The sequence below is a fragment of the Fundulus heteroclitus genome, chromosome 6, assembly GCF_011125445.2.
Source record: "Fundulus heteroclitus isolate FHET01 chromosome 6, MU-UCD_Fhet_4.1, whole genome shotgun sequence".
NCBI lineage: Eukaryota > Metazoa > Chordata > Actinopteri > Cyprinodontiformes > Fundulidae > Fundulus > Fundulus heteroclitus.
In genome coordinates, this window is record NC_046366.1 from 31,775,775 (window position 1) to 31,796,179 (window position 20,405).

General features: G+C 40.9%; 1 protein-coding gene across 1 annotated transcript; it reads left to right on the forward strand.

Annotated features, from left to right (window-relative positions):
* Positions 1–756: 756 nt before the first annotated feature.
* Positions 757–19,701, forward strand: kcnj9 (potassium inwardly rectifying channel subfamily J member 9). Its single transcript, XM_036138611.1, has 8 exons — positions 757–1,609; positions 3,678–4,116; positions 6,687–6,900; positions 10,483–10,684; positions 13,763–13,955; positions 14,110–14,307; positions 16,632–16,762; positions 18,761–19,701. The coding sequence occupies exons 2-8, from the start codon at positions 3,816–3,818 to the stop codon at positions 19,025–19,027; spliced, it is 1,506 nt and encodes a 501-aa protein (XP_035994504.1). The 5' UTR covers positions 757–1,609; positions 3,678–3,815; the 3' UTR covers positions 19,028–19,701.
* The last annotated feature ends 704 nt before the right edge of the window (positions 19,702–20,405 follow it).

Below are 20,405 nucleotides of genomic sequence, written 5' to 3' on the forward strand. Positions count from 1 at the left end.
TTATCCCTATTGGGATCAGGAGGGGTGCTGGTGGCTATCTACAGCTGTCAACAAGAGGCGGGGTACACCCTGGACAGGTCGCCAATCTATCGCAGGAAAACACAGATACAAACAGGACAACCATTCTCACACACACTCACACCTAAGGAGAATTTGGAGTGGCCCAGTGGGATGCCCCTTCATCCCAGTGCAAGTGGTGGGAGACACAAGGTCTCTGGCATAAATAACGTCACTAGTCACTGTTGTGTCTCCCACTCCATGCATGAAACCGTCACAGAGCTGGAGAGCTGCTGTTAGACTTTATAGCAAACTGCTCCCAAAGAAGTCGTTAAGTGTTTACATCCCTGCAGTTTCTTTTCATAGTCTGTTGGTGTTTTACAGAAATATACATATAGGTGTTTGCACATCTCTTAAAATCAATCTCAAATTGTTAACTTCTCAAATTTCCTGAGCATGCTAACTTGTGCCTCTCTCTCTCTCTCTCTCTCTCTCTCTCTCTCTCTCTCTCTCTCTCTCTCTCTCTCTCTCTCTCTCTCTATATATATATATATATATATATATATATATATATATATATATATATATATATATATATATATATATATATATAGTTGTACATTTAGTGTGGTCTCCTTTGTTGCTGTGCCAGATATATGGAGCTAGAAATTCAACAAAATGAAGATCCATTTGGGAGCCGATAGAGCAGAGCCAAATGATTCGGATCCCAAAAAGAAGAGACAACATTTCCACCACTAACGCAAATGGCAGATCACGAATTAGAAGCTAATTTGATCAAAGTCAGTGTTATCATTGATGATTCAACAGGTCCGCGTGGCAACTCTTACTTATTTTATAAGAATAAACGCTGTATTTTTAATAGAGCTTATATAGCTATATAAGAATTAAAAAAAGCCAGAAATTTAACCGAATTATAAAATAACCAAATTATAAAATAAAACAGCGTACACAGACTAAGAGTAAGACTAATACGTCATGATTGACTTTTGTAAATGCATCATAAAGGAGGTTTCTGCTCCACGCTGAGGGTCCGGCAGCCAGGAGGAGCAGCAGCAGGAGGAGGAGGAGGTCCGTCCCCCCGCGCGCCGTGGCAATGACTGAGGCAGCGCTGACAGGGGCTGGACTGACGACAGCATCCTCCGCCGCCCAGAGGCTCCACACCTGACCGACTCCATCAGAGCCGCGCAGATCATGAAGCTGCCGGGTGATCCCGACGCCACCATTTCACGCCATGCGCCACAGACGCGTCTGCGTAAACGTTCAACCTAAAGTGCGTTCGCTGCGCTGCGCTTTTTTCACCTTTGGGCTTTTGATTTAGTGCGTGACCGAATCGAGGTGCTTTCTCGTTTCCTCAAGAGAGAGGGAGAGATAGAGAGAGGGAGCGAGCGAGAGAGAGAGAGAGGGAGAGAGAGGGGGAGAGAAACAACCCCAGAAGAAGAGCGCACGGATCCTGCGTCGCTTTTACCCAAAGCAGACATGGGTGGAATCAAATCGGGGATAATCAAACCGGCTCGATCATGGAGCGGATTCGCCTTCTCCTCGCCATAAAACGATCAGCTCGATCCGGGTCGGAAGTTGCGACGCTGAGCAGGTAGGATGTTTTCTGACACGCATCCAGACGCTTTTAGAGTCACCCCTGGCCGACTCGGAGGGACTCTGTTAACAGAGGCTATTTCTGATCCATCCATCAGCAGCATAGTGCGTCATCTTGATTGCCACTCTCCTTCTAGCCCCGTCTCTCTCTCTCTCTCTCTTTTTCTTTTTCTCCTGCGACCAGTTGCCTAAATGGAGGCACAGCGTCCAGGTCTGCTGCTGGAGAGGACCTGGACTCCATTTTCCCGTGGATATGTTTCAGGGAACACCATGCCTGGCTGTGCGCATTTAACCCCTCTTTGGGACTTATGTAAGAAATCTCAGCAGGCGAAGGGTAGACGTCCGCCACATTTAAAATAGCACCATAAGTGCACTTACACAATATGCTCACACTGGCATGCAGGGACCACACAAACACACACACACACACACACACGCACACACACACACACAGCCTAGAGCATCTTTTTTTTAATGAAACTGGCTTAATTAAAGAGCCTCCAATGTGAATATGCACAGCTGGGCTTCAGGATCAGGTTGTCTCTCCAGATTTATTCTGAACGTGCGTGTTACTCTACTGTGTCTGCTATTTTAACTTGAGTTTCCACATCTAACTTCTTTCAAAAGGGGTTGAATTATTAAAAAAAATATATATATAAATATGTATATCAATATATAGCCACAATCCTAGATGTATTTTGTGGCCATTTTTTGTGAGGAAATGCTGCACAAAGTAGTGCATGATTGTGAAGTAGAAGGAAAACTTGATGGTTTTCGCACTTTTTTTCGCTTCCAATTAACAACATAAACCTGTTTTCAGCCCTCTTTCCTTTGATATACCCTTAAAATGATATCCAGTCTAACCGACTGCTTCGAGAAGTCTATTAATTAGTAGTAGTAGTTAAATCTCAGTATGAATAAAGCTGTTCTGTGGGGGCCTCAGAGGTGCCAGTGAACAAACAGGCTCTTGAAAGCAAAGGAACGCAGCAGACAGGCCGGAGAGAAACTTGTGAAGTTTTAACAGGTCCGTGGTTCAATATCCCAAGCTCATCACCGTCAACATGATGCTGTGGGGGAGAAACGGAGGACGGGAAGATGCCACTGCAAAAATAGAACTAAAAATAAGTAAAATTTTCTTGAAATGAGTGTATTTGTCCTTGATTTGAGCAGGTAAATGAGATTATTTGCCAATGGAACGAGTATTTCTACCCCTAAAATAAGATAATTAGATATACTGCATTTGAAATAAGATGATGGAGATGAATTTTTCCCATTTTAAAGTGCAAAAATCTCATTCCATTGGCAAATAATCTAATTTACCTGCTCAAATCAAGGACAAACACACTCATTTCAAGAAAATTTTTACTTATTTTTAGTTCTATTTTTGCAGTGTGGCTGGAGCTAAATGCAGGACGTGCCATGGGAGAGAACCTGTTAGAGGCTGAAAAAGACACGAGACAAGCAGCGTGAACGGCCAGCGCTGCGACGGGACGGAGCAGATCAAACCACGACGACGGGTTAGGCCGGCACCAACAGTCTAGAAATAAATCCAGTAGAGAATCTGTGCCCAAACGTGCAAAGGAGGTTAGGGACATACGCTAAAAAGACGTCCCGCTGCAAAAGCGGGGAAAGGTGATGCTGCACCAAATAGTTTAAACAACGTTGAAAACTACGTTAACTCACAATTATGCGCTATCACATGAAACCCCGATGACACATAACGAACTTCCTGCTTTCTGCTGTGACAAAATGCTATTATTATTCACCGATATGATCTTTTTCCCCAATAAACTCCCTAAAGGCAGCAAAATCCTTGATGCATCTCGATGATATTGTGAAAAAGGAGGAGACAATAGGAAGATATAACTGATGCACGCTTTCCTACTTTTGGCACCTTCTCCTGACTATTGACTGACTATTGAGCCGATGTGACAAGTGAATTTCTCCAATGTGAGATCAATAAAGACTATCTTATCTTATCTTATCTTATCTTATCTTATCATGATAATCCGAATGTCCAGGTCCAGGTCTAGACCTGATCGTTGTGTTCTCTTCCTTCATTCCAGCCTTCAGTCAAGCGAACAAATGGTCAAGTCAACGGCAGCTGGGAACAGTCTGGCATAAGGAGGATATCAATAACAGCCTGACGCTCTACACACACACACACACACACACACACACACACACACACACATATATAGACCATGGCGCTGGAGAACTCCGTCTTCCCGTCCCGCCCCGACTCCCTGGCGCTCCCCGTGGAGGAGAAGGGCGTAGGGGAGGCAGCGGAGGCGGCAACGGAGGCCTCCGCCGCCTCCGCCGGGGTCTTCAACGTGTCGGAGGAGCTGGGCCACGTCGTCACCACGCAGACCGCGCCGTCCCCCTCGCCCCCGGCCAAGGTCAAAAGGTCGTTCCAGTCCAAGCTGGCCGAGCGGGAGGCCAACGCCAATCAGCACGTCAAGAAGGTCCAGGGCCCTGAGAAGGAGCGCGGGCGATTCGGATGGGGTGAGTGCACCCATCGTTTTTAAAGCGGCAAACCTGTTCCTCAAAGAGGAGTAATGATTTTAATAATACACAAACTCATCAATACATCATTATTGACTCTTCTTCTATCTTTCTCTCTCGCTCGCTTCTCTACGACTGACTGCACCTCCTCTCCTCCTCTCACCGCCTTAGTTGCAGCGGCAGCAAATCTCTAATTTGGGCCATACGGCACTTCTTCACCCCTCGTTGATTCAGACACTTCTGCGCATCTTTTGCCCCCAGTCTTTAGTAAAAAAAAAAAAAAAGAGTCCAAGAACGCTCGCAGTTAAAGAACTGAAATACAAGATCTCATGTTCCGCTGCTCTTTGTGAAGCAGCTCCTGGTTTCTTTAGTCTGTGCTTCCAAGGAGCCAGGCTTTATTTTAAAGCTTTGTGACCACTTGCTCTCAAGGTTTTCAGAAAGAAGGCCTTTCAGCAAAAGGCTATTTGGACACTGGCTGCTTTTTCACTCTTTTTATCTAGCCACACTGCAAAAACGGAACTAAAAATAAGTAAAATATTCATTAAAATTAGTGTATTTGTCCTTAATTTGCCAATGGAATAAGATTTTTGCACTTAAAATACGAACAGTTAATCTCCATCTTCTTATTTTAAGTGATGGATGTCTAATTATCTTACTTTAGTGGTCAAAATACTAATTCCGTTGGCAGATAATCTTATTTACCGGCTCGAATCAAGAATTAAAACTCTAACTTTAAGAACATTTTACTTATTTTTAGATCCGTTTTTGCAGTGCAGGACGGCATATTGAGCAGTTAAAAAAAAAAAATGAAGAAAATGAAGAAGTTGCAGAACAAAACAAGAACTATCTTTAACAGACGAGATGCAAGAAATAGGAGGAGAAAAAAAAACACCCAGCAAAGACTGGACTGAAGACCCCACTTTTTTCAGCGTGCTTTCAGCTTACGTGTCGTTGTTGGTGCCAAAAAAAGGCTTTTTAATTTATCCATCAAACTGGACAGAAATGATTGTATTTCAGGGCAGGCAGCAGTTAACCTGGTGCCTAAAGGTCCATTTAAAATGTTCGCTTTGCCAGGTTGTCTGTGACGATTAAATCCTTGTTTATAAAGCCGGTTCTGACACGGGGTTGCATCTTAGCGTGTTGCATCTTAGCGTGTTGCATCAGGCGGGCCTTCATTGTCACGTTAAGTGGAAGGAAGTAGGTTGAAAATGTGTAAATGAAATCAGCAACACATCAAAGTAAAACTTTCAGAAAGCATGGGGAGCTGTTGCTGAAGGACTCAAAAAAAAAAAAAAAAAACAAGCACAGGGAAGTCCCACTGATTGGAGCTCAATATAAAAATCTTAGGGCATGATTAAAGATTTTTACAGTTTCCTGACTCAGTTCCATAAATCAAACCTTTCTCATGGATGTCTGATAAAAAAAAAAGACATCCACTAACCTCCTCACGTGCGTCTGAAGGTCTAAATAATGACTTATTGGGTATAGACGCCCCTTTTTCATCTAAATATTATCCTCCAGATGTAATTTCCTTCCCAAAAATTCTAATTATCTCTGTTCACATCTCTCTATGCGTGAAGCGGCTGGTTACGGCTGGTTTTAAAGCTCTAAGAAGCTCCCAGAATGATGTATTATGAATCAGAACCAGAAGTGGGTCAGTCTGAGCAATTCTACTGGTTCTCAAGTTTTTTTTTTTTTGTGATTTTTCCCTCTGGAAACGTTCAATTCAATTTAGTTCAAATCAATTTTATTTATATAGCGCCAATTCATGAAACATGTCATCTCAAGGCACTTTACAAAGTCAAGTTCAATCATATTATACAGATTGGGTCACATTTTACAGATTGGTTCCTCTCTCCCTTTGGATCCGATGTATATCGGCAAATATCGGCAAACAAAGCTGGGTTTCTTAAACACGCTGCATTTAAGGTGCCTTTTCCTCTTTGCTTCCGCTGGCTGGTGTCGTCCACATTCCTGTTCCTTGTTAATGTGAGTCCACGGAATATCATTTGGATCAAAAACGCGCATTTTTTTGCTAGATTTTGACTTTCTTCTGTACTTTAAATTCTGTCAGCCCTCCTGTAAAAGGCAGCTGTGTGTGTATCTGTAGTATTTGACGCAGTAGAGGTCTAACTTAGACTTTGATCATGGTTTCGTGTGTTATCATCATGTTTTATTGTAGCTTTTCTTCTCTGAGTGTCTGATGATGTGGTCCTGTCCCACTTCGTCTGCTCTTCACTCCTCGCCTGTCGGTTTTCATCTCTCTTGTCCCTTCTTCTTTCTTGCCACCTGTTTTCATTTATCCTCTTCATTCAACTGCCTCATCTTGTCTTCCGAACATCCATTTCTAAAAGTTTTATGGACGTGTCTGTCTGAAGCTCATGGGATAAGATTAAGAAATTCCTTTAACTGTCCTATAAAAGGGGGACATTTGGGCAGTGACAGTGGCAAAGATCTTAAATCTTTGAAGAAAATGCAACAACATAAAAACCCTTTGCACCAGTGTAACGGCCCAGTTCTGCAGGTTAACACTGTCTGAATGAACGTTTGTGTTGCGTCTCCTCCTCCAGCCCGGGCTCGGCGTAAGCGGCAGCGCTACGTGGAGAAGAACGGGCGTTGCAACGTGCAGCACGGCAACATGCGCGAGACGTACCGCTACCTGACCGACATCTTCACCACGCTGGTGGACCTCAACTGGCGCTGCTCGCTCTTCGTCTTCGTCATGGCCTATGCCGTCACGTGGCTCTTCTTTGGCGCCATCTGGTACCTCATAGCCTACTGCAGGTGAGGCTTGTCAGCCGACGATAGGAATTCAGGTTGAACCGTCCCAGTTATAGATTTAATGAAAGGCTTTTTACATTTTAGGCTACTTGACTAGACGCCATAAGCAATTTATAACCTGCAATCCATTCTGCTGATGGATGTAATTAATGGTTATCAGGTTAAATCGAAACAGTAGTATCCAGGGGAGACGCATTGAGACTACACTTAACATTGTCTTTTTATATTTTTTGTATGATGACCTTGAGTGTCCAGAAAGGCGCCTTTTAAATCAAATGTATTATTATTATTATTATTATTATTATTATTATTATTATTATTATTATTATTATTTAGAGCGGCTTTTATGCAGAGTGAAGGATAAACACCCAGGGCTCATTGTGTGTAATAAACGTCACATAAATATTGTTCATGATTGTCAGTCCTAAAATAAGCCAGTCTCATCACTAAACCCTAAATGTTTTTTTACATGAACATTGTAATATAAAGTGCAACCCTAGCCCTTTTTAAGAACCTAGATGTTTTAGTAGGATCCATCTCATAAAAAAATTGATAAATCACTCATTAAAGTACTCTGGATAGCCCAGTGTGTTCTGTGGTTTGAAATGTTGAAAAAGTATTTATATTTCACTCTTATTGCCCTAAATAGCTGCAAAAAGAGCACAGGAAGTCCGACCCTCTAATGCAGAGACAACGTAGCTAGTTTTTCTGTGCCATGCACGGTCACGTCTGAAACAAATGGAACATCAGAGCCAGTTTTAGTGATTTGTTCACCAAAAATCTTATAGCCTTGACCTTAAAAAAAGAAAGAAAATAATTCTTATTGGTTTAAAAAATACATCTTATTTCCAGATATTCAAATCTAAATCAGGTGAAGATTTAAGAAGATAGCAACCAATGTCCTTTAACCCCTTCCAAGACCACAATAAATGTTAAAACTCAACCAGGATGTGACATCAGGACATCGGTGCACTTCCTAGTGTTGACAATGATGGAGAGGGTGTTCCCTTTTATAGAATGCATAAAACCTCCACAGAGATGCTTATTATGGTAGCAGCTGGTCAGGGTCCTGGAGGTGGTCTGGGGAAGCCTGGTAGCTTATTTGTTACGTATGACCCTCAAACCTGGTCAACAAAAAAAATGAAATAGAGGAGGACTAAAGCCCCCCCACAATGTCAATATTATGACACACTTTCCAGGACACTTGAGCTTTCTGGTGGAACAAGACTACTAAATGGAAGTAAGCACTCCCATCTCCAAATTGCACAACGCCTTGGCTGTGCTGGTTACTGGGAGACATAAGAGAGCTTTGAATTTCACAGGGTTCAGTTTAAAAGCAACACTGACCCGTCAAAGGAAAGCGCTGGCACTGGATTTACCGATGAGGACGGATGAGGGCGAAAAGCACATGCAGCGACCCGTATAGTTGATAAAATGTTTCCACAATAGGAGCAGAAGGTGCATTCCTTCTGAATGTAGACTTTGAGACATGCACAGGTATGTAGATACGGGTATATTATCTGTACCATGAACTCCATCCGCTAATGCTGCTGCTAGGTGGATAAAAATGCTAATCCCTCCTCCAAAGCAAGGCTTTAAATGATGGTGGAGGTGCAGAAATCTCCTAAATGCATGTGGTAGATTTGGTAGAGGACACATCGTTGTGCAGACAGCGTACCTGTCGTAGTAGCATCGTGGTAGGATGACATATTTAGCAGCAGCTTTGAGATCATCTTCTCACTGAAATCCAGTTTTACAAATCTGCCCAGATCCAGCCACGTGAAGATAAACGGTCATAGAAAGGTCCTAATGTGGCGCGAAGGGGTTCAAACAGAACATTTTGTTTAGTTGCACAAAAGCATTGGATATACACTGCAAAAACTAAAATAAGTTAAAAAAAAAATTTAACATTAGTGTATTTGATGAAAGATGAAAGATTAAGGAAATACTGACCTAAAATGGTGATTTGAATGGTCTTTGATGTCCAATGCAGCGATTATAGGTTAAGGATTTACAAATAATTTATATTATTTTACTTTAATGTATTTAGGACTCCTTACAATGCAAAAACAGATATAAAAATAAGTAATATGTTATTAAAAATGTGTGTTTTGTCCTAGATTTGAGCAGGTAAATGAGAGGATCTGCTAATGGAATAGGATTTATTTGACCTAAAATAGGAACGATTCATCTCCATCATTTTATTTCAAGTGTAGGATGTCTAATTATTTTATTTTAGGGGTCAAAATACTCATTCCATTGGCAGATGATCTTATTTAACTGCTCAAATCTAGGACAAAAACACACATTTTTAATAACATTTTACTTATTTGTATATTTGTTTTTGCACTGTAAGGAGTCCTAAATACATTAAAGTAAAATAATATGAATTATTTGTAAATCCTTAACCTATAATCGCTGCACTGGACATCAAATAACATTCAAATCACCATTTTAGGTCAGTGTTTCCTTAATCTTTCATCACTTCAATTAACTTCATTGTTGTTTTGCAATAAGTTCTGGGTTGGCGTCAAAAACTACGAGAAAGTCAAAGTATGAATAGGTTTTATATACGTAGGGAAAAATAACCGAATTATCTCAGTCCCATAAACTAACCTCCTTTCAACAAAAAGTGTTGCTGTATGAGGTTTAGAGATGGATGGTGCAATCTGCATTAATTCCCTCTCCAGTGAGCTGTTTTCTTTGCTCCAGTTATGAGAGATAATATAGCTGCCTTTTACACGCAGCATCACATTTTTGCTGACTGCTAAATCCCTGGCATCAATCTTTTCGGGGAGCTTTTAGCGAGACGGTTAGCGTTCATATATTCCCAAAACGTCAAACCGTTAATTTGATCATCAAAAGGGGGGCATCGCATTTTCGACATCTCCGCTTTCCGGTCCAGCTAAAAAAAAAAAAAGAAAAAAAGATGATCACGCGAATATTAATGTTACCGTGTATTTCATCATGACAGGGTTTCTCTTCCCCAGATGTGTCTGCAGGAGCTAATTAGCTAACATGGTCTGCTAGGAAAAAAAAAAAAAACGATGACCTTTTACATCTGCTCCAGACCACCCCTTAAGTGTTGCCAGAGCACTTTCTGTGACGCCGCCATTCGTTGGTCACCGGCGCAGTTCAATAAAAGTCAAAGATTTTATAAAGCACCTCGCACCACTTCCATTAATTAGCCCTGCCTCTCCTGCAGGAGCAGCGGTAATGGGTGACATTAACCCGTGTAGCGGTGTTTGGAAAGGCAGCTCTGCACACTCCGGGGGTTGAATAATGTCTGTGATATACCGGGAAGACGTGATGAAAAAGGTATTAGATTTTTGCAGAGTGTGGAGGGGAAAAAAAAATAAAAAAATGACGGCGTACACGGCAGGTTAACGACCGAGCATAAATCTGAGCAGGATTTATCCTGTCCAGTAAAAAGAAGAGCTGAGTTGCCATGTTTATACCGCTGCACATACGCTCTAAAAAAATAATAAAAAAAACCCTTCTCGCTGTCTCTTTTGACGGCCAGCTTTGTCACCTCCCCCCCCCCAGCCACTTCTCACACGTTCTCCTCCTTTCCCTCCCAAAAAGGGGGGATCTGGACCATCTGGAGGATGAGGCGTGGACGCCGTGCGTGAACAACGTCAACGGCTTCATATCCGCCTTCCTCTTCTCCATCGAGACGGAGACCACGATCGGCTACGGATACCGCGTCATCACCGACCAGTGTCCAGTGGGCACCATGCTGCTGCTGCTGCAGGCCATCCTGGGCTCGATGGTCAACGCGTTCATGGTGAGCAGACTGGGAGACACACAGCGATCTGGTATGCGCTCGTGTGATTTATTTAGGTATCACACGACTAATGAAGTCACTAATGTTACAGCAGTGTGCGTTGATCTAACGACTTGCAAAGATTATCTTGAACTCACTCAGGGTGACAGGAGTAACACAACTGGAACTAGAAAAAGCTGTTCCTGCGTAACAGCGAGTGAGAATGCTAATCTGCAGAATGATTTGAGGAGAAGATGCAGAAGAGAAAAAATAGCTGAAAAACATTGAAGAATTTGAAGAATCAGTAGTACTAGTAGTAGTAGTAGTAGTTGTAATAGTAGTAGTATAAGTAGTAGTTGTTGTAGTATCAGTAGTAGTAGCAGCAGTAGTATCATTAGTAGTAGTAGTAGTAGTAGTAGTAGTAGTAGTAGTAGTAGTATCATAAGTAGTAGTAGTACTAGTAGTAGTAGTAGTAGTATCATAAGTAGTAGTAGTACTAGTAGTAGTAGTAGTATCATAAGTAGTAGTAATACTAGTAGTAGTAGTAGTAGTAGTAGTAGTAGTATCATAAGTAGTAGTAGTAGTAGTATCATAAGTAGTAGTAGTAGTAGTATCAATAGTAGTAGGAGTAGTATCTGTCGTATCAGAAGAATTTGAAGGAATTCGAAGAACTTGAAAGATTTGAAGAATTTTAAGTATTTTAAGTATTTCAAAAATTTGAACAATTTGAACAATTTGAACAATAAGAAGAATTTAAAAAAAATTTGAAGGAATATGAAAAATTTGAAGAATTTGAAGGAATTTGCATTCATTTCAATGGGAGCAAAAATCGCACAAAAAGTACAAATACTTTAAAAAGTATAAAAGGTACCATAATATAGCAGTAATGTCGAGAACGAGACGAACGTTTTGGTACGAAAATCGTTGAAATCGGTTGAAATATGCGGGAGTAGTTAGACGCAGAAAAACTTACAGAATAATAATAATACAGAAAAACAGGAAAACAATAATTGACATAGCATTCGCACTGATTATTCATTTGGAGACGGTCATTGGCGGATTACAGTTTCAACGTGGAAATGCTTAACCGTGTTCAATAGATTAGAAAAGTGGCACCGGTTGCTTAGCAACAGAGATAATAAGTATTGTGGCTGCTTTTTTTGTTTTTGTAAAGTATCCAAATCCTCTTTGATATCTACTTTTTTTTTATGAAACACAACATAAGAAAAAAATCATCTGTTTCTCAAACGGAGGCAGAAACTGAAGCAACTATACGCAACACTTTATTTGGTTCAACTACTCAGTGCTTTCAGGCGTCTAGACAAGGCGAAGACGAGGAGAAAAGTTCAAACCGAGCATCAGAATGGGATGGGTAGGAGGATACTAGTGGCTCGGAATATGGCGTGTGTTACTTAAACCTGCGTTTTTCAGCCTCAATGCACTCTGCCTTGCATGTTTTAAATGTCTCTGCTTTAACACACCTGTGCCTTGAACAGCAGATTCACAGAATGGGCCAACAAACTGTCTGGAGAACAAATACAACCAAATACTATGGTGCATGTATAATACTAAAATGCATGTATATATAATATCATACATGGAGGAAAAGAAGTATGTCTTTTAGTAGTCTTTATTTAGACATCTGGTTTCAGCTCCAAATTTAGTATTTGTAGCCAGTTTTTTTTATCCTACCCATAGAAGAGCATAATAGCAATAAATCTCACAGATTCCTGTAAAACCAGGAACGAAGAGAGGGACATTTTGGTACCACTTTACAATAAGGCTCCCTTTATAGAGCTTTATAAGTGTTTTATAGATTTTTTATATTATATTATAAATTAAAGCTAAAGTTTACGATTTTTCCAGAAGTTTCCCCAAGTCCCTTTTTGAATAACTCCGCTCTTCAGGGGGATCGAATGAAAAAAAAGATCCATTCTGCTCTTATTTCTTTCTTCTGAGGCCTTCCTCTTCTTCTCACAAACATGAACCCGGTTCACTTCTTGTGACTCTCAGTCATGTTCAAAGTCTACGGTGAGAGCAGCAGCGCTACAATGAATGGCTAACCGCTAAGCTAACCGCTAACCTAACCGCTAAGCTAACTGCTAAGCAAGCGAAAACTAGAAAGGAACGAGCACGGGCACTACCGTTACATGAGCCATCAGAATGAAGGCATGTGGGACAACCAATAGACCAGTTTCTTGCCAAATAGTGAGCAAAATCGATATTTGTCTAAAATGTTTCAAATTCTACATATTTCCTCTAGAGTTGCTTTAATAAATATTTCAGTCTAAAGTACGACCTTGTAAGCTCAATAAGCATTTGTAAACATAATTCTGTACGATGTAATAACCCTCTTTATCACAGCATTATAAACATCCCCAACTATCAAAGGAAGCCTTATTGTAAAGTGTACACCGTGACATAAAGCAGAATATTACGTGGATAGATTACATGAAGCGTTCTAGCCAAAAGTAGATTGGGTTCACTATTTGGCAAGAAACTAGTCCGTTTTGTCTCTTTCTCACCCTTTATTAATGCATATTAAACAGTTATTACTTTTTTGTGTTTACAGAAATATTAATAACATATCTACAAACCGTTTCTAAGCGTTTATAATGGGAGCCTTATTGTAAAATGGTACCAACATTTTTATTCTGCAAGCACTGATTTGATTGAAATGAGTTCACACCAGCATCACGGCTAAATCATGTTTATGCATGTCTGTGAATTGGAAAAAAGCCATATTCAGAACGTGGGACGTTTCACTGTGCATATTAAAAATGTTTCAGTCTGAGGTTAATTCAAGTGTCACTACTGCTTTAAATGCTGAAAGCTGGAAATAGCTCTATTGAGAAAAGCTCGGCTCAGTCTGTATTCAGCAGCTACAATGGAAATGCTGCAGCTGCACAGCCAGCATCACCGTCACTGGACTGTTTAGCTGATGAGTTAATTATAAATGCTGAAAAACCAGGGTTGCTTTTAATTTTTAAACAATCCTCTTACTTTCCAGCTGACACAAATAGCCTCTGCTCCCTTTCCCTCTGTTTAGAGTTGTAACCACGGACCTTGCTTGCTTCTTACTCTCTCCCTTCTGTCCAGGTCGGCTGTATGTTTGTGAAGATCTCACAGCCTAACAAACGAGCCGAGACGCTTGTGTTCTCCAAGCACGCCGTCATCTCTCTGAGAGACGACAAGCTATGCCTGATGTTCAGGGTGGGCGACCTTCGGAGTTCTCACATCGTGGGGGCCAACATGAGGGCCAAATTAATCAAGTCCAAGCAGACTCAAGAGGGTGAGAGGACACGGAGCGCCAATTTTCTCTTTCAAACCAACCCTAACTTCACTGCAATAATGATAAACCGCAGAATAAAGAACATGTGGAATAAGCTGTCATTTTGTGGCCTCTTGTCTAGATGTTAGAAAGTGTCTTTTCTTGTCTCCGCCAGGTGAGTTCATCCCTCTGGACCAAACAGACATCAGTGTGGGCTTTGAGACGGGCGATGACCGCCTCTTCCTTGTCTCCCCGCTGGTTATTTCCCATGAAATCGACTCCCGCTCGCCTTTCTGGGACATGTCGCAGGCCCAGCTGGAGAAGGAGGATTTCGAGATTGTGGTCATTCTGGAAGGAATGGTTGAGGCCACCGGTGAGACATGTTGTTTGACTTGTATCTGTAATCTCGAATGTAAAGATTAGTGAAATTGATCTTCTTTGTATTTCAATGGTGTACAAAGATGGGTGGCTTTCAGTAAATAACCCTCCAGCACCAGCCTCCTATGCATCTGACCCTGTAGCATAAGTAATGTGAACTCAGCTAAATCTGGCAACCATACACTTATTTGGATATGTCCAAGCATGACCATTGCTAATGAGTGATACAACGTGTTACTGCACATATCACCAATGTAACAGAAATGACATTACAACTTCTCAAATATCAGCAATGAGCTAGTAATTACATTACCTAATCTCATGCTGCACTATGCAGATGCTCTGTCTACACTGATGAAGATCAACATGGTAAATCCACCAAGTGGGTGACACAGCAGGGGAGTTGGGACTCCTTTTTCTGATTAATTCAGCTGGTTATGGCTCTAACCAACATAGGGCACTTGTATAATAGAGCTTTGTTTTCTTCCCACAATTGTCAGAGTGCATTATAGCAAATCAAAACAGTGACATTGTTCTTCATTTATGGGACAGCACTGTGTAAATCCCAGTTTAAGCTTCTAATTTAGGGCAAAGGGGTGTTTCCCGGAACTAGTTTAAATAAAACCTATAACCAATACTTACTAAACAAAACCTTGTTGATGCATACAAAGAACTAACATTACACATAAAACTCTCTCTCTCTCACTTGGACTTATTGTTTAAAACCAGTCTATATACAACATTTAGTTCATCTGATCTAAACCAAACAGATGGTGTAAAGAGCTGTGACCTTGTATTTTCCACATCACAAATTTAGCCTGTTTACATTTTTGCTGCACTTTTTAGGGTATGGATGAGATGTTTCCATTCCCCCTTTTCTCTTCCTAAAGCATTTTTATGTAAAATTCACTGGGGATGATACATTTGCCGGTTGTTCTGTCAGTTCGACAGGAGTTTGGTTTATGAAGGCTATTCAGGGTCTGTCTCAGTGAAGTAAATGCTGCCGCTCGCCCTACTCCAAGTATTGATCCCTTTAGTCAGAGGGTTGTGTAACGAAGATGTAGCTGACAGTTCAAAGCTGCTCTGGAAAGACTTTTCTTACCAAGATCCTCCATAACCTGTTTACAAATCTGACTTCAAGTCATCTTTCTCCACTGGATCAATTTTACACATAAGGGCATGAATAAGAGAATAAAAACAATTAAATCTCAAGTGTACAAAACAATCTCCATGCTGTTATTGTTTATTGAACAAAAATTATGGAAAACTATGTACACCATTTCTCCTTTTGGGGAATTTCAGAAGAAAACTAGTAGCCACGTGCCGTTAATCCACTGTTGCCATTCGATGTGAGCGCCTCCAAGACAGCAGGGATTGTGGTTTGTTGACGTACACGTGTGTTCAAACAATGCTAGGGTTGGAAAGACATCAGCAATGAGAATATGGGGAGGGTTTTACAGCCTTCTGTCAAACAATCTGAAGTCCGTAATTTTACAGTGAAAAACACTTTTCACAAGTGGAAAACATTTAATCCAGGAGTACAGATTCATGCAAAATGACCCATGCTTTTCCTTAGCATTGCAAGGTCATGCAGGCCATCTGCGAGTCTGCAAGGCATAACATCATGTTAAATGTTAAAGCTTATGACTTGTGTGATTTCTTCGAAGTTTTACCAGAAAAAAGCAGCCTCCTCTTTCTGAAAACAACATGGCAGCATTTAGGTTTCTGAAAGTTGAATTTGAAGGAATCACAAGAATCATGAAACTTTGGACTTTGGTCAGATGAGATCACAGTAGAGGTGTTGGGGCTGTAACACTCCGTGGCACGTTTGGAGAAAACCAAACACTGCATGTCAGCGCAAACGCCTCAAACCAGTTGTCAAGCACACTGGTGGAAGGGTAAATATTTGGGCTATTTATTCTTTTTTTGTTGCAGCCAGAGTCGCTTTACCAACCATGAAATCCTCTGTGTACCAAAGTATTGTAAAGTCAAATGTGAGGTCATCTGTGATGTCATGAGGCGTACTTATTTTTTTACACAGAGAGCTTTTCCAGCATGACTCCAACGTGTTTGATGAATAAGGCAGTAATAATAATATCTGTGGTGTGTTTCGGTGTACTTCGGGTAAAATCAAAGTAAAATCAGATAGACCAGATCATTTTCACCATGTCCTGACACTTAAAACCGTTGAATACGAAGAGAGTGTGATCCTTTTTTACGTGATTAAATGGACCGGTGCTGCCAATGCTTGGCTGCAATCAAAAATAACAGGAAAAAAAAAACATCAGAAGTAGCTCATGAGTCTGTTTATGTGTGCAGGGATGACGTGCCAGGCGCGGAGCTCCTACCTGGGGGAGGAGGTGCTGTGGGGCCACAGGTTCAGCCCCATGATGTTGCTGGCGGAGGGCTTCTTTGATATTGACTACGGAGCCTTTCATCACACGTTTGAGGTACTTTTTCCTCACAGCTACAATACAGGAGTTCTCTCCTGATTGACTACAACTTTATAAATGAACGTGTTGGCGCCTCACCCATAAGAGTTCACTTGCATTTCGAACGATTTGATAAAAAGCAGGTTTCACTTCTGCAGACTTATAGCCAAAATGTAAGCTTCTGCAAAATAACCCACCCCCCCCCCCCCCCCCCCCAATCTCTCTCTCTCTCAGCTCTGTTCCTGAGGCCACCTACACAAAATGCTAAATTTTCACGCTTTCACGGGGTGACTGAAAGGCATGCTGGGAAATGTAGGAAACTAAATCGGCTCTTACATCTCAAAGCTATTAAAAAGGAGGGAGCTTGGCGTAGATAAAGTGCCCTGGTGCCAGCAGGGCGTCATTAAATCTCCTTGGCATTGACTTTCCTCCTGTGTGAAAATCTCCTAGGTGGATTGGTGTAAAGCACATTTTATTCTAGATCTAGACCATCATTGCTGGCCACTGAACAGGCTCTCTCTATTAGGTACTCAGCTCTGGGGAGACATCTATACCTATATTTGTCTAATAAATGATGATGTTATTTGATTATTTAGTCTGAGAAAATGCATGGTGTCCTTCCAAGTAAAAATCTTCTTAGGTCAGTCTAGGATTTTGACACTTTTTATTTTTTATTTTTTCTAAATAGTGTCCTGTCTGGCAATATGGCAATAAGAATTGTTGTCCTAATTCCAAAAAGAGCCCAACAGATTTTACTTTCACAGGTGAAGCCGTAGTGCTCCGCTTGATTTATATATGCAAGAAGCTTTATTATAAGTTATGCGGGGAATATTTCATGTTATATGGACACTAAAACAAGAAGGTAGAGGAGGAAAAAAAGGATAAAAAGGTGAAAGAAAGAGGACACACAAGGGAGAGAATGATACAACATCCTCAGTCTGCTTCTTCACCTGCAAAGAGAGATATAAGAAGATGTAGGATTTTGAGGCTTTAAGACACTATTCCTTCATGATGAAATTCCTGAATAGGTTTTTTTCATTGTTCTGGTTATTATTACTTGTGCAACTTACAAATAGAGGTTAATGTCTTTCGTCATAAGTTTTGTTTTATCTTTGAAGTTATGAATCTTGTCTTGGAGATATTTGAACTTTCCCTCCCAGGTTATGGATTACAGGGTTCCTACCTGAAAAGTCTGGGATACAATGTTAGAAATGTTCTTATATTTACTATAGGAAAATAAAAAGCAGAACAATGTTTCAATTTTTCCCATCATGATCCATTCATCTTAAGTTCGTATTTTGTGTTTATTCCGTTGGTTCTGGGTTTTGAGCAGATTATACACTGTTATGTGTAAATATGCTCAGTTATTTTGGTCTGTTCAGGGATTGCTCTAGTCGTTCCCTGGTCCCCGTTTGTGTTCGTTCTGTGCAATTTAAGGCATTTTCCTATTCTACAGCTCCATGCTCTTGTGGTTCTTATTCTTTCATCCCTTACACTTTTAAGTTCTTGTTTTCAGCTTTCAACAAGCATCCGTTCTCTACATGATCCTGCCAGCCTCCTGCATGCCTTTGGGTCCTTTACCTCCACAACACGTGACAGAATAATTAAATTTTTTTTAAGATACAATTTTTTACAATAAATTCTACGCATTGCATGTCATCAAAAAAGCTTGAAGGGATAATACATGAAAATCAAAGGGAAGAGAAAGTACTTGTTGGGGGCCCAGAAAAAAAGCAAACTTCTTTAAACGATTCCAGTCTCTAGAATTTCTGAGTAATTTAAGCAAAAACATTTTTTTTTTATTAAAAAACAACTGGGCCAAGACCTGAACCTGGAGAACTGGATAAAAAGTCTTGATCGATTGTTTCTATTCAGCGATTCCACCAAATGTTAACCAACGGAATACAAAAGCCAAGCCAACGTCTTTGTGACGTTTTCTGAACGGTCACTGAAAGGTACCGCCCGGTTGTCCCGTGTTCGTAGTTTGCATCTGACTAATTCGCCTTCCCTCTCCAGGTGGGCACGCCCTCCTGCTCGGCGCGAGAGCTGGCTCTGGCCGCGGCCAGACTGGACGCTCACCTCTACTGGTCCATCTCCAGCAGGCTGGATGAGGAGCCCACGCTTGCCGAGCAAGCTACCAAGCAGTCGGACGGCAGCTCGGCCAACAGCAAGGCGGGGGAGCCGATGTTCACCGTCGGGGAGATGACGGACATCCAGGAGCAATCCGCTTTGGGCGAGCTGAACGGCAGCGTCACCACCGATCAATCCGAAACAGAGGCCTAGAACAGAGAATGTTTACAAAGAACCTCCAGTATATCACCACCACATCCTAGCTGCGTGTTAAAGACTCTTTTAAGGCCGACGTGTAGTTTCAATAGACCCACATGTCCCGCAGTAAATGCCATAATCTTGTGTTACCTTATAAAACAAAAACAACCTTTATTTTTTAATATTTTGTCTTTGATTTGTTATAAGTGTACTCCATGTGCATATCTGATTTTGTTGTTTTTTGCTCTAATCACCCTTGCCTATATCTACTTTAAAACGACAATACTATGCTTCGGGTGGGTTTAACCACGGTCTATCTTGTGGACAGAAAGAATGTTGCACTGACAGTGATTAGTCTTTTTTTTTTTGTTTGTTTTTGCAGACAGACGGTGGTTTGACATGAAACGTTAAGTATATTAAGTGTTACCGTTTAAAATAGGTACAGTGCATAGATGCTTTGTTGTCAGCTGGACAGATCTAGATAAACACAAACAAAAATTTACTGCGCATCAGTTAGGGTTGAAACCTTACAGCTAATTACACTTTTCTCTTTTATTTGGTTAGAAACTTTCATTTTGGTGCTAGTGAGTTGTCTTGGAACACTTATTGAACAAAGATATATAGGTAAACATTAATGATGTATCTTCTGCCCTGATATAAACCAAAACGGGTGGGATTATTTAACAAAACCTATAGAAGTTTATTGACATCGCCGTCTCTACTCGACGCATTATGGGGAGCAGAGTATCTGAGCCTTTTAGAGAAGGTGAACACCCAAGCATCTGCTATATACGGCAGCAGTTTCACAAGGTTATCGCTTTGGTAGCAACACATGATACAGTCCGTACTTTTCCAGAACTTCCAGGTTGCTTTCCTGAAACTGCAGGTTACTTTCGTTCACTCGCTGGAACTTTATTGGTTTTAAATGAAAAGTTAACCTGCCAGGCACAAAAATCAATCAATCAATCAATCAATCAATCAATCAATCAATCAATCAATCAATCAATCAATCAATCAATCAATCAATCAATCAATCAATCAATCAATCAATCAATCACTTTATTTTGGTAAATTGTCCACATTAAACACAGGAAACAACAAATTAACAAACCCACTATTTACCAAAAAAGGAATAGGCTGAAGCAAAGCTTATAAAAAAAGAGTTCCTGAGAAATTCATCTGAATGTTTTAGAAAACCGACCCATGAATCGTAGAAACTGTGATCCAGGGAGCTAACTTTTATGCCACAGAAGAGAAACCTATAAGTTTGCTGATGCAACCTTTGTGTTTCAGACAGTAACTTCTAAACTTCAGGGAAGCATTGTGTCAAAACGTGAAAGTAACCAGAAAAATCCAGAAAGTAATCTTTGAGGGACAGGAAACGCCCAGAATA